This window comes from Physella acuta, unplaced genomic scaffold (assembly GCF_028476545.2).
Source record: "Physella acuta isolate Inbredline_101_S28 unplaced genomic scaffold, ASM2847654v3 ptg000283l, whole genome shotgun sequence".
Classification (NCBI taxonomy): domain Eukaryota; kingdom Metazoa; phylum Mollusca; class Gastropoda; family Physidae; genus Physella; species Physella acuta.
In genome coordinates, this window is record NW_026731802.1 from 1156722 (window position 1) to 1171672 (window position 14951).

General features: G+C 44.3%; 1 protein-coding gene across 5 annotated transcripts in view; it reads right to left on the minus strand.

Annotated features, from left to right (window-relative positions):
- The window catches only part of LOC131939526 (adenylate kinase 9), a 96033-nt gene extending 82296 nt beyond the window's left edge, over positions 1-13737 (minus strand). For all 5 annotated transcript variants that reach the window (XM_059297873.1, XM_059297875.1, XM_059297876.1 and 2 more), the window contains exons 1-5: positions 13606-13737; positions 2815-3036; positions 1789-1909; positions 1345-1494; positions 60-172 (exon numbers count right to left, since the gene is read on the minus strand). In XM_059297873.1, coding sequence (XP_059153856.1) covers positions 60-172; positions 1345-1494; positions 1789-1909; positions 2815-3027 — 597 coding nt within the window. In that variant the 5' untranslated portion in view covers positions 3028-3036; positions 13606-13737. The remainder of the gene's footprint in view (positions 1-59; positions 173-1344; positions 1495-1788; positions 1910-2814; positions 3037-13605) is intronic.
- Between the last annotated feature and the right edge of the window lie 1214 nt (positions 13738-14951).

Sequence of the window (14951 nt, forward strand, 5' to 3'; positions counted from 1 at the left end):
GCATGTAGCCATGTAAGCATGTAGCCTTGTAAGCATGTAGCCATGTAGCAGCAACTTACCCTGATGTTGATGATGAAATCAGGCCTGAGCTTCCAACTTTTGATCATCTCAATTTGTTCAGTCACTGACAGCACTCCCTCATACAGGCAGGGCAAGTCATCCAGCACATAGCCTGGCAGGTAGGAAACACATTCTTATAGAACCTAGCTTACAGATTGTTCTAGAACCTAGCTATCTCTGACAGATTCTTCTAGAACCTAGCTATCTCTGACAGATTGTTCTAGAAGCTATCTCTGACAGATTGTTCTAGAACCTAACTATCTCTGACAGATTGTTCTAGAAGCTATCTCTGACAGATTGTTCTAGAAGCTATCTCTGACAGATTGTTCTAGAACCTAGCTATCTCTGACAGATTGTTCTAGAACCTAGCTATCTCTGACAGATTGTTCTAGAACCTAGCTATCTCTGACAGATTGTTCTAGAAGCTATCTCTGACAGATTGTTCTAGAACCTAGCTATCTCTGACAGATTGTTCTAGAAGCTAGCTATCTCTGACAGATTGTTCTAGAACCTAGCTATCTCTGACAGATTGTTCTAGAACCTAGCTATATCTGACAGATTGTTCTAGAAGCTATCTCTGACAGATTGTTCTAGAACCTAGCTATATCTTACAGATTGTTCTAGAACCTAGCTATATCTGACAGATTGTTCTAGAAGCTATCTCTGACAGATTGTTCTAGAAGCTATCTCTGACAGATTGTTCTAGAACCTAGCTATCTCTGACAGATTGTTCTAGAACCTAACTATCTCTGACAGATTGTTCTAGAAGCTATCTCTGACAGATTGTTCTAGAACCTAGCTATCTCTGACAGATTGTTCTAGAAGCTAGCTATCTCTGACAGATTGTTCTAGAACCTAGCTATCTCTGACAGATTGTTCTAGAACCTAGCTATATCTGACAGATTGTTCTAGAAGCTATCTCTGACAGATTGTTCTAGAACCTAGCTATATCTTACAGATTGTTCTAGAACCTAGCTATATCTGACAGATTGTTCTAGAAGCTATCTCTGACAGATTGTTCTAGAAGCTATATCTGACAGATTGTTCTAGAAGCTATCTCTGACAGATTGTTCTAGAACCTAGCTATATCTGACAGATTGTTCTAGAACCTAGCTATATCTTACAGATTGTTCTAGAACCTAGCTATATCTGACAGATTGTTCTAGAAGCTATCTCTGATAGATTGTTCTAGAAGCTATATCTGACAGATTGTTCTAGAAGCTATCTCTGACAGATTGTTCTAGAACCTAGCTATCTCTGACAGATTGTTCTAGAAGCTCTCACCATGATGAGCCACCTCTGGTGAGTTGACCTTGTCCACCACCATCTTGAGCACCATCTCATCGCTCACAGCCTGACCAGCCAGAAGGATCTCCTTGCATTTGGTCCCAATCTCTGTCTGCAGGTCCATGTTCTCTTGTATCAAGTCAGTGGCTGGGTGCGAGACATATGAGACATAGGAGACTAGCTACAACAATGGCCAGTCACACTTTCAAACCTTCACATTTACCATTCAAACCTTCCCATTTACCATTCAAACCTTCAATTTAACATTCAAATCTTCACATTTACCATTCAAACCTTCACATTTACCATTCAAACCTTCAATTTAACATTCAAATCTTCACATTTACCATTCAAACCTTCACATTTACCATTCAAACCTTCACATTTACCATTCAAACCTTCCCATTTACCAGTCCCAACTTGAATGAAGATCAGACTTACAGTTAATGAGCTGACAGCTCCACTCAGTGGCTAACTTTCTGGCCAGAGTTGTCTTCCCACAGCCTGGCTTGCCAACTATGATAAAACATGGAGGCTTGGAGTACAGGAACCGCGACTCAGCCTGAAACATGGTCCCCATCACAGCTTAATCCAACAGGACCTAGTGTAAACCAGCTTAATCCAACAGCACCTAGTGTAAACCAGCTTAATCCAACAGGACCTAGTGTAAACCAGCTTAATCCAACAGCACCTAGTGTAAACCAGCTTAATCCAACAGCACCTAGTGTAAACCAGCTTAATCCAACAGCACCTAGTGTAAACCAGCTTAATCCAACAGCACCTAGTACAACTAACCTCATCAACAATAAAACATCTTTACAACTAACCTCATCAACAATAAAACATCTTTACAACTAACCTCATCAACAATAAAACATCTTTACAACTAACCTCATCAACAATAAAACATCTTTACAACTAACCTCATCAACAATAAAACATCTTTACAACTAACCTCATCAACAATAAAACATCTTTACAACTAACCTCATCAACAATAAAACATCTTTACAACTAACCTCATCAACAATAAAACATCTTTACAACTAACCTCATCAACAATAAAACATCTTTACAACTAACCTCATCAACAATAAAACATCTTTACAACTAACCTCATCAACAATAAAACATCTTTACAACTAACCTCATCAACAATAAAACATCTTTACAACTAACCTCATCAACAATAAAACATCTTTACAACTAACCTCATCAACAATAAAACATCTTTACAACTAACCTCATCAACAATAAAACATCTTTACAACTAACCTCATCAACAATAAAACATCTTTACAACTAACCTCATCAACAATAAAACATCTTTACAACTAACCTCATCAATAATAAAACATCTTTACAACTAACCTCATCAACAATAAAACATCTTTACAACTAACCTCATCAACAATAAAACATCTTTACAACTAACCTCATCAACAATAAAACATCTTTACAACTAACCTCATCGTCATTGTAGGGGTCAGTGTGGATGTTGGTTGATAAACCTGTGACAACCTCAACTGTTTCTCCACACGGGCAGGGCACGCTGACCCCCTTGAGAGCTGGGTCAGGAACAGAGTACCAGTTATCCTTCAGAGAGCTCAAGCTGTCCAAGGAACCAGTCAGGTAGAGTTTGGTCTCCTGAGTCAGATGCTCTGGGATCTGTAGCGCCATTTTTCACTTCTAGCAACATTCAAATAAGAGTTTACTTTTCATTTGAGTTTACTTAGAATATTACTATTACAAATAGTAATAATTTGTTAGATCTATTAACTATTATTTGAGTATTAGCAACACTAGTTACTCACTAGTTGCTTAGCGTTAAATTTTTAATTATGTTAGGGGAGAAAATCAGGGTTAATGTTGGGTGGTGGTGTTGGTACACCCATCCATGCCCCTCATTGGGGTAGAAGGTTGACCAGACCTGAGCAAACTTATTTCTAGATCTAGCACGGGTGCTAAACTAATATTCAAACACACAGTCCAATACATTTATTTGATGTCACGTTGGTTTACATGTTTAAAAGCAACAAAAACAATATGAATAAGACACTGCCCAACATTAAAAGCAACAAAAACAATATTAATAAGACACTGCCCAACATTCATATTCAAGAAAACATCTCTTGAAATTCTAATGCAAGCCAAAATACCAGCAAAAAAATCAAACTTACATTTCAACTGGGGAAATATTCACCTTGGCTACTAACCTTAATTTATTGTTTTGATATAGAACAATATATATATATATATATATATATATATATATATATATATATATATATATATATATATATATATATATATATATATATATATATATATATATATATATATATATATATATATATATATAGTGTCTAAGTGTGAGTATCACATCTGTATATACACAACTCAGAATTCACACAGGTATATGTCATCCTCCTTAGTTCTACCTTCACTCCTTGCACTGATGGGTAATCCTTACTGAATGATCTAGTTCATCATACAATCTAGTTCATCATACAATCTAGTTCATCATACAATCTAGTTCATCATACAATCTAGTTCATCATACAATCTAGTTCATCATACAATCTAGTTCATCATACAATCTAGTTCATCATACAATCTAGTTCATCATACAATCTAGTTCATCATACAATCTACTTCATCATACAATCTAGTTCATCATACAATCTAGTTCATCATACAATCTAGTTCATCATACAATCTAGTTCATCATACAATCTAGTTCATCATACAATCTAGTTCATCATACAATCTAGTTCATCATACAATCTAGTTCATCATACAATCTAGTTCATCATACAATCTAGTTCATCATACAATCTAGTTCATCATACAATCTAGTTCATCATACAATCTAGTTCATCATACAATCTAGTTCATCATACAATCTAGTTCATCATACAATCTAGTTCATCATACAATCTAGTTCATCATACAATCTAGTTCATCATACAATCTAGTTCATCATACAATCTAGTTCATCATACAATCTAGTTCATCATACAATCTAGTTCATCATACAATCTAGTTCATCATACAATCTAGTTCATCATACAATCTAGTTCATCATACAATCTAGTTCATCATACAATCTAGTTCATCATACAATCTAGTTCATCATACAATCTAGTTCATCATACAATCTAGTTCATCATACAATCTAGTTTATCATACAATCTAGTTCATCATACAATCTAGTTCATCATACAATCTAGTTCATCATACAATCTAGTTCATCATACAATCTAGTTCATCATACAATCTAGTTCATCATACAATCTAGTTCATCATACAATCTAGTTCATCATACAATCTAGTTCATCATACAATCTAGTTCATCATACAATCTAGTTCATCATACAATCTAGTTTATCATACAATCTAGTTTATCATACAATCTAGTTTATCATACAATCTAGTTCATCATACAATCTAGTTCATCATACAATCTAGTTCATCATACAATCTAGTTCATCATACAATCTAGTTCATCATACAATCTAGTTCATCATACAATCTAGTTCATCATACAATCTAGTTCATCATACAATCTAGTTCATCATACAATCTAGTTCATCATACAATCTAGTTCATCATACAATCTAGTTTATCATACAATCTAGTTCATCATACAGCAACTGGACCATTTCCGGCAACAGGAAGAAAACATCTGGCCATAGGAAGAAAACATCTGGCCATAGGAAGAAAACATCTGGCCATAGGAAGATGACATCAGGCCATGGGTGCGAACATCTGGCCATATTAACAGGACCTTGGGCCGTTGATACAAACATGTGGCCACAGGTACACGATGTCAGACTAATAGGAACAAGACATCAGTTTTGTCAATAAGCCAGCCTTTGCAACCAGCCTTAGGCCTGCCACCATCCAAGGTCTGCCACCATCCAAGGTCTATACCAAGGTCTGCCACCATCCAAGGTCTGCCACCATCCAAGGTCTGCCACCATCCAAGGTCTGCCACCATCCAAGGTCTGCCACCATCCAAGGTCTGCCACCATCCAAGGTCTGCCACCATCCAAGGTCTGCCACCATCCAAGGTCTGCCACCATCCAAGGCCTATACCAAGGTCTGCCACCATCCAAGGTCTGCCACCATCCAAGGCCTGCCACCATCCAAGGTCTGCCACCATCCAAGGCCTATACCAAGGTCTGCCACCATCCAAGGTCTATACTAAGGTCTGCCACCATCCAAGGTCTGCCACCATCCAAGGTCTGCCACAATCCAAGGCCTATATTGAGGTCTGCCACCATCCAAGGCCTATACCAAGGTCTGCCACCATCCAAGGTCTGCCACCATCCAAGGTCTGCCACCATCCAAGGTCTGCCACCATCCAAGGTCTGCCACCATCCAAGGTCTGCCACCATCCAAGGTCTATACCAAGGTCTGCCACCATCCAAGGCCTATACCAAGGTCTGCCACCATCCAAGGTCTATACCAAGGTCTGCCACCATCCAAGGTCTATACTAAGGTCTGCCACCATCCAAGGTCTGCCACCATCCAAGGTCTGCCACAATCCAAGGCCTATATTGAGGTCTGCCACCATCCAAGGCCTATACCAAGGTCTGCCACCATCCAAGGTCTATACCAAGGTCTGCCACCATCCAAGGCCTATACCAAGGTCTGCCACCATCCAAGGCCTATACCAAGGTCTGCCACCATCCAAGGCCTATACCAAGGTCTGCCACCATCCAAGGCCTATACCAAGGTCTGCCACCATCCAAGGCCTATACCAAGGTCTGCCACCATCCAATGTCTGCCACCATCCAAGGCCTATACCAAGGTCTGCCACCATCCAAGGTCTGACACCATCCAAGGTCTGCCACCATCCAAGGCCTATACCAAGGTCTGCCACCATCCAAGGTCTGCCACCATCCAAGGCCTATACCAAGGTCTGCCACCATCCAAGGTCTGACACCATCCAAGGTCTGCCACCATCCAAGGTCTATACCAAGGTCTGCCACCATCCAAGGTCTATACTAAGGTCTGCCACCATCCAAGGTCTGCCACCATCCAAGGTCTGCCACAATCCAAGGCCTATATTGAGGTCTGCCACCATCCAAGGCCTATACCAAGGTCTGCCACCATCCAAGGTCTATACCAAGGTCTGCCACCATCCAAGGCCTATACCAAGGTCTGCCACCATCCAAGGCCTATACCAAGGTCTGCCACCATCCAAGGCCTATACCAAGGTCTGCCACCATCCAAGGCCTATACCAAGGTCTGCCACCATCCAAGGCCTATACCAAGGTCTGCCACCATCCAATGTCTGCCACCATCCAAGGCCTATACCAAGGTCTGCCACCATCCAAGGTCTGACACCATCCAAGGTCTGCCACCATCCAAGGCCTATACCAAGGTCTGCCACCATCCAAGGTCTGCCACCATCCAAGGTCTGCCACCATCCAAGGTCTGACACCATCCAAGGTCTGCCACCATCCAAGGTCTGCCACCATCCAAGGCCTGCCACCATCCAAGGTCTGCCACCATCCAAGGTCTGCCACCATCCAAGGTCTGACACCATCCAAGGTCTGCCACCATCCAAGGCCTATACCAAGGTCTGCCACCATCCAAGGTCTGCCACCATCCAAGGTCTGCCACCATCCAAGGTCTGCCACCATCCAAGGTCTGCCACCATCCAAGGTCTGACACCATCCAAGGTCTGCCACCATCCAAGGTCTGCCACCATCCAAGGTCTGCCACCATCCAAGGCCTGCCACCATCCAAGGTCTATACCAAGGTCTGCCACCATCCAAGGCCTATACCAAGGCCTGCCACCATCCAAGGCCTATACCAAGGTCTGCCACCATCCAAGGTCTGACACCATCCAAGGCCTATACCAAGGTCTGCCACCATCCAAGGTCTGCCACCATCCAAGGTCTGCCACCATCCAAGGTCTGACACCATCCAAGGTCTGCCACCATCCAAGGCCTATACCAAGGCCTGCCACCATCCAAGGCCTATACCAAGGTCTGCCACCATCCAAGGTCTGCCACCATCCAAGGCCTATACCAAGGCCTATACCAAGGTCTGCCACCATCCAAGGTCTGCCACCATCCAAGGTCTGCCACCATCCAAGGCCTATACCAAGGCCTATACCAAGGTCTGCCACCATCCAAGGTCTGCCACCATCCAAGGCCTATACCAAGGTCTGCCACCATCCAAGGTCTGCCACCATCCAAGGCCTATACCAAGGCCTATACCAAGGTCTGCCACCATCCAAGGTCTGCCACCATCCAAGGTCTGCCACCATCCAAGGTCTGCCACCATCCAAGGCCTATACCAAGGCCTATACCAAGGTCTGCCACCATCCAAGGTCTGCCACCATCCAAGGCCTATACCAAGGTCTGCCACCATCCAAGGTCTGCCACCATCCAAGGCCTGCCACCATCCAAGGTCTGCCACCATCCAAGGCCTATACCAAGGTCTGCCACCATCCAAGGTCTGCCACCATCCAAGGTCTATACCAAGGTCTGACACCATCCAAGGTCTGCCACCATCCAAGGCCTGCCACCATCCAAGGCCTATACCAAGGCCTGCCACCATCCAAGGTCTGCCACCATCCAAGGCCTGCCACCATCCAAGGCCTATACCAAGGTCTGCCACCATCCAAGGCCTATACCGAGGTCTGCCACCATCCAAGGTCTGCCACCAACCAAGGCCTGCCACCATCCAAGGCCTGCCACCATCCAAGGTCTATACCAAGGTCTGCCACCATCCAAGGTCTGCCACCATCCAAGGCCTGCCACCATCCAAGGTCTGCCACCATCCAAGGTCTGCCACCATCCAAGGCCTATACCAAGGCCTGCCACCATCCAAGGTCTGCCACCATCCAAGGCCTGCCACCATCCAAGGTCTGCCACCATCCAAGGTCTGCCACCATCCAAGGCCTGCCACCATCCAAGGTCTGCCACCATCCAAGGCCTATACCAAGGTCTGCCACCATCCAAGGTCTGCCACCATCCAAGGTCTGCCACCATCCAAGGTCTGCCACCATCCAAGGCCTATACCAAGGCCTATACCAAGGTCTGCCACCATCCAAGGTCTGCCACCATCCAAGGCCTATACCAAGGTCTGCCACCATCCAAGGTCTGCCACCATCCAAGGCCTATACCAAGGCCTGCCACCATCCAAGGCCTGCCACCATCCAAGGTCTGCCACCATCCAAGGTCTGACACCATCCAAGGCCTGCCACCATCCAAGGTCTGCCACCATCCAAGGCCTATACCAAGGTCTGCCACCATCCAAGGCCTGCCACCATCCAAGGTCTGCCACCATCCGAGGTCTGCCACCATCCAAGGCCTGCCACCATCCAAGGTCTGCCACCATCCAAGGTCTGCCACCATCCAAGGTCTGCCACCATCCAAGGCCTGCCACCATCCAAGGCCTATACCAAGGTCTGCCACCATCCAAGGTCTGCCACCATCCAAGGTCTGCCACCATCCAAGGCCTGCCACCATCCAAGGTCTGCCACCATCCAAGGCCTGCCACCATCCAAGGTCTGCCACCATCCAAGGTCTGCCACCATCCAAGGTCTGCCACCATCCAAGGCCTGCCACCATCCAAGGCCTGCCACCATCCAAGGTCTGCCACCATCCAAGGCCTGCCACCATCCAAGGTCTGCCACCATCCAAGGTCTATACCAAGGTCTGCCACCATCCAAGGTCTGCCACCATCCAAGGTCTATACCAAGGTCTGCCACCATCCAAGGTCTGCCACCATCCAAGGTCTGCCACCATCCAAGGTCTGCCACCATCCAAGGTCTGCCACCATCCAAGGTCTGCCACCATCCAAGGCCTATACCAAGGTCTGCCACCATCCAAGGTCTGCCACCATCCAAGGTCTGCCACCATCCAAGGTCTGACACCATCTGACGCCTATACCAAGGTCTGACACCATCCAAGGTCTGCCACCATCCAAGGCCTATACCAAGGTCTGCCACCATCCAAGGTCTGCCACCATCCAAGGTCTGCCACCATCCAAGGTCTGCCACCATCCAAGGTCTGCCACCATCCAAGGCCTGCCACCATCCAAGGTCTGCCACCATCCAAGGTCTGCCACCATCCAAGGTCTATACCAAGGTCTGCCACCATCCAAGGTCTATACCAAGGTCTGCCACCATCCAAGGTCTATACTAAGGTCTGCCACCATCCAAGGTCTATACTAAGGTCTGCCACCATCCAAGGTCTATACCAAGGTCTGCCACCATCCAAGGTCTATACCAAGGTCTGCCACCATCCAAGGCCTGCCACCATCCAAGGCCTGCCACCATCCAAGGTCTGCCACCATCCAAGGTCTGCCACCATCCAAGGTCTATACCAAGGTCTGCCACCATCCAAGGTCTATACCAAGGTCTGCCACCATCCAAGGTCTATACTAAGGTCTGCCACCATCCAAGGTCTATACTAAGGTCTGCCACCATCCAAGGTCTGCCACCATCCAAGGTCTGCCACCATCCAAGGTCTATACCAAGGTCTGCCACCATCCAAGGTCTATACCAAGGTCTGCCACCATCCAAGGTCTGCCACCATCCAAGGTCTGCCACCATCCAAGGTCTGCCACCATCCAAGGTCTGCCACCATCCAAGGTCTGCCACCATCCAAGGTCTGCCACCATCCAAGGTCTGACACCATCCAAGGTCTGCCACCATCCAAGGCCTATACCAAGGTCTGCCACCATCCAAGGTCTATACCAAGGTCTGCCACCATCCAAGGTCTGCCACCATCCAAGGCCTATACCAAGGTCTGCCACCATCCAAGGTCTGCCACCATCCAAGGTCTGCCACCATCCAAGGTCTGCCACCATCCAAGGTCTGCCACCATCCAAGGCCTATACCAAGGTCTGCCACCATCCAAGGTCTATACCAAGGTCTGCCACCATCCAAGGTCTGCCACCATCCAAGGCCTATACCAAGGTCTGCCACCATCCAAGGTCTGCCACCATCCAAGGTCTGACACCATCCAAGGCCTATACCAAGGTCTGCCACCATCCAAGGTCTGCCACCATCCAAGGCCTATACCAAGGTCTGCCACCATCCAAGGTCTGCCACCATCCAAGGTCTGCCACCATCCAAGGCCTGCCACCATCCAAGGTCTGACACCATCCAAGGTCTGACACCATCCAAGGTCTGCCACCATCCAAGGTCTGACACCATCCAAGGCCTATACCAAGGTCTGCCACCATCCAAGGTCTGCCACCATCCAAGGTCTGCCACCATCCAAGGTCTGCCACCATCCAAGGCCTGCCACCATCCAAGGTCTGCCACCATCCAAGGTCTGCCACCATCCAAGGTCTGCCACCATCCAAGGTCTGCCACCATCCAAGGTCTGACACCATCCAAGGTCTGCCACCATCCAAGGTCTGCCACCATCCAAGGTCTGCCACCATCCAAGGTCTGCCACCATCCAAGGTCTATACCAAGGTCTGCCACCATCCAAGGTCTGCCACCATCCAAGGTCTGCCACCATCCAAGGTCTGCCACCATCCAAGGCCTGCCACCATCCAAGGCCTATACCAAGGTCTGCCACCATCCAAGGTCTGCCACCATCCAAGGTCTATACCAAGGTCTGCCACCATCCAAGGTCTGCCACCATCCAAGGCCTATACCAAGGTCTGCCACCATCCAAGGTCTGCCACCATCCAAGGTCTATACCAAGGTCTGCCACCATCCAAGGCCTATACCAAGGCTACCTCACCAGTAGGCTATCTCACCCAAGGGCTACCTCACCCAAGGGCTACCTCACCAGTAGGCTATCTCACCCAAGGACTACCCAACCAGTAGGCTATCTCACCCAAGGGCTACCTCACCAGTATGCTATCTTACCCAAGGGCTATCTCACCCAAGGGCTACCTCACCAGTAGGCTATCTCACCCAAGGGCTACCTCACCAGTATGCTATCTTACCCAAGGGCTATCTCACCCAAGGGCTACCTCACCAGTAGGCTATCTCACCCAAGGGCTACCTCACCAGTAGGCTATCTCACCCAAGGGCTACCTCACCAGTAGGCTATCTCACTCAAGGGCTACCTCACCAGTAGGCTATTTCACCCAAGGGCTACCTCACCCAAGGGCTACCTCAACCAAGGGCTACCTCACCCAAGGGCTACCTCACCAGTAGGCTACCTCACCCAAGGGCTACCTCACCCATGGCCAACTGTGGAACAGGTTTTTCTCATCAATCAGGCCCTGTCAATGGACGCTAGTTTCTGAGTCAGGCTCTCTGGTCACTGAGCACTCATGTGTATCACACCTGACAACTGACCATTGTAGGTTCCCACCCTGCCTTTAACCATCCAGCCAAGGCAATAATGTCTCCCTATGCTCATTGGAATCATGTGTGGCGTCTACCTGCACGTCGTGAAGTCTACCTGCACGTCGTGAGTAATGGTTTGATGGTGACCTCCAGTGGCATGCCCCAACTCAACTGTAGGCATAAATTACGGCTGTTGCCTTCGCATAGTTACATGTCACTCATGCACCTGCATACAACTCGTAGCCCTTAACGACCAGCGTGTGCCAATAACATTTAATTAATTTAATTAGATTCCAGAATTCCCCTGACCTGCTTATCACGAATATCTTAGGTTAACGTTACTCTTGGGTTGTGGTCAAATGTTTGTAACTAGCACCTGTGGGGACCAAGTGGTCTAGCGGTAGAGAGCTGGACTGCTAACCCATAAGTCTCGAGTCCCTGAGTCCACCCAACTCTGATGGGTATCTAACTCACGTTAGGGAAAGTAAAGGCGGCTGGGCATAGTGCTGACCACACTATCTTTTCATAAGCTGAGGTCACAGAAACAAGTGAACTCTACTTCACTTGCCCTATAGACTGTCAGGTTTTAAAGGAAACTACTTTTTTTTTAACTAGCACCTAGTCACCTAAGCTCTTTTAATAAGTGACCAAGTTACTATTTCATTTTAGAATAAATAGTAGAATACCAGATAATAATTAGATTAGAGATTATTTGTACAGTTATAAAATTAAGTTTTTTTTAAATACCCCCCCCCCCCCCCGCTAGATCACTTATACTTGCTAGTATTATAATTCTATACTTCTGTTATTTGCCTATATAGTTACATATAGTAAGTAATAAGTCTGTATATATTAATATGATCTATGTAATCTATAACTATAATAGTAATGCTAGGACCTATATATTTTGTATATAACATTATATTTTAATATTTATTTATACCAAATTATACCCTATGGCCTATAGATTATAGATTATTATAGAACTATAGACTACTATACTTTACTATGTATAGTATATAGCATAGAATGCCAAAATTAATTTAGGCCTGTCATTACTTTACTATACTAATTTAATAGGCTAAATGATTTATTATTTGTATTATTATCTATTAACTATTAATTGATAATGAGGCTAATGGGCTTTAATGGCTATTGATTAAAATTAATTTAAAATTAATACTAAGTAAGTACTAAGGCCTATGTTTATTATAATTAAATTATTTAACTAGATCTTATAGTGAATTATAGTATTATAGATAGGCCCTATTTATTAGACTTTAGAATTAGATCAATAGATAGATTAGGCTTATTATTTATTATTAGTTAGTATTTTAGTTTTTAGGTAATCTATCGTTTTAGGTATGTAAAATCGCCCGCGGCTAGTAATGTACGAAAAAGTTACCTCATTGTCAAGGCTGTAATAGAAGTATATTGTGAAATTTTTGTGTCAAATATTATAGATAAATGAATAATAAACCTAAATCAATGGCTAAATATATCAATATAGGCTAGAAATTAACTTTAAACTGCAAGCTAGATTTCCTATATAAACAGCAGCCATTTGTAAAATAGAGTGACTTCCGCCTGAATCTTGCGCTTAAGTCTATAAAAATAAAACTTTAACAAGATGGCTGCTATAGTAAATGAGCATGGTTGCATCTGTTGGAAACATCGCTAGTCTTCATTTATTACTGAAAAGTTTTGATTCAATTGTTTAAAAACAGGTACATAAATGAAACAAGGAAACATTTTTGTATTTTTAAAACATAAATCCTTCTCAAAATGTGAAATAATTATTAAAATGTAAGGAGTCACCTGTTTTTCACATTACTAGTCGCGGGCGATTTTACGTACCCAAAACGATAGATTACCAATAAATATTAAATAATAAATAATAAATATGTAGTATTGTAGTTTTTATCAGACTCTAGATCTACACACTATACATTTTATTATATTATACTAACCGATAATAGTTACAGTGACTTAGGGCTGCTAATGTTTTTAGTCTCCATTTGGGTTGTTAAGCCATGACTATTTACTATCGATTGTTTACGGTCAAAGGCTGTGGTTATTTAGGTTGTTGCTAAGGAAGAAGCTGGTCGTTTTAAATACCAAAACGTTCTAAAGTTAAAACAAAAAAATATCCATTAAACAAAATTTAAAATACAAAAAACGGTTGATGCATAATAAACTTGTATAGTGAGTGTGAAAGTTGCGATTGGTGTCAGCCCCCTACCCACCCTGACAGCCCCCCATGTTGCATAATGGCGTCTATTTGTGCACACTAGTCCACTTATTAATGCATCTTTTTCAGAGTTAATTATTAGTTGTGGTGTAACTGCCCCAGGTTGTTGATTAGCGTATCTTTTATTGAAAATGTTTAACAAAACCCTTCTTCCTCTGAAAATGTTGTTGTCACCCCCCCCCCCCTACCACTTGATGAGAGCTTTAATCTGTGTACACATAATACTAATAGTAAAAAAAATTATCGGCCATTTAATACTCTACCGTTAACAAGTTTACGTCATGTGGCATCCCCATCCACTTCTCGGCAGAGTTTCTTTCAGGCATCTCTTCGGGCCGCCCCTCCCTCCCCCGAAAAAAGTCTACCGCCCCCCCCCCCCCAGAACGAAATGAAATGTATATTAAAAAATATATACTTTTAACAGTGTCCGCCCCCCGAAAAAAGTACCGCCCCCCCCCCCCCCTCCGGAGAAAAAAGTCTGGAAGAAACACTGCTTCTCGGGATTCTCATTTTGTAATTAAATTTAAATTACAAGTGAACTAATTAATCATTAATTGAACTGGCAAAAGCATTTTCACAAGCTTTTATTATTACCCCCCACCCCCTTGAACGAAATGGAATTTATATAGAAAACATATGCTTTTACCAGTGTCCGCCGCCCCCCCCCCCCCCCCCCCCGGAAAATGTTGCCCGCCCCCCACGAAAGTCTGGAAGAAGCACTGGAGCTTGTCGATATAGTGAAGGCTGTTACGCTGTTAGGGGCAGATAATAAAGTTTGTAAACAATTTTAAATTAAGGGGAGGTAACAAGATTAAGAACTTGCTATCGTCTGTAAATCTCACGATATAGCGTCGGAAATTATCTGGTAACGTTTGGCGAGTTTCGGTAACAGTTACTGTAAACTATATCTTATATGACCGTTGAAATAAAAATAAAGTCAAGTGCATTAAATCAATGTTTTAACTTTAATTTAAAGTTTAATTGACAGAAAATTAGCAACAAATAGTAACTCTAAATATTATTAATAAAGTCGAATGTAGTAATGTTTTTTTAAGAAACAGAAAA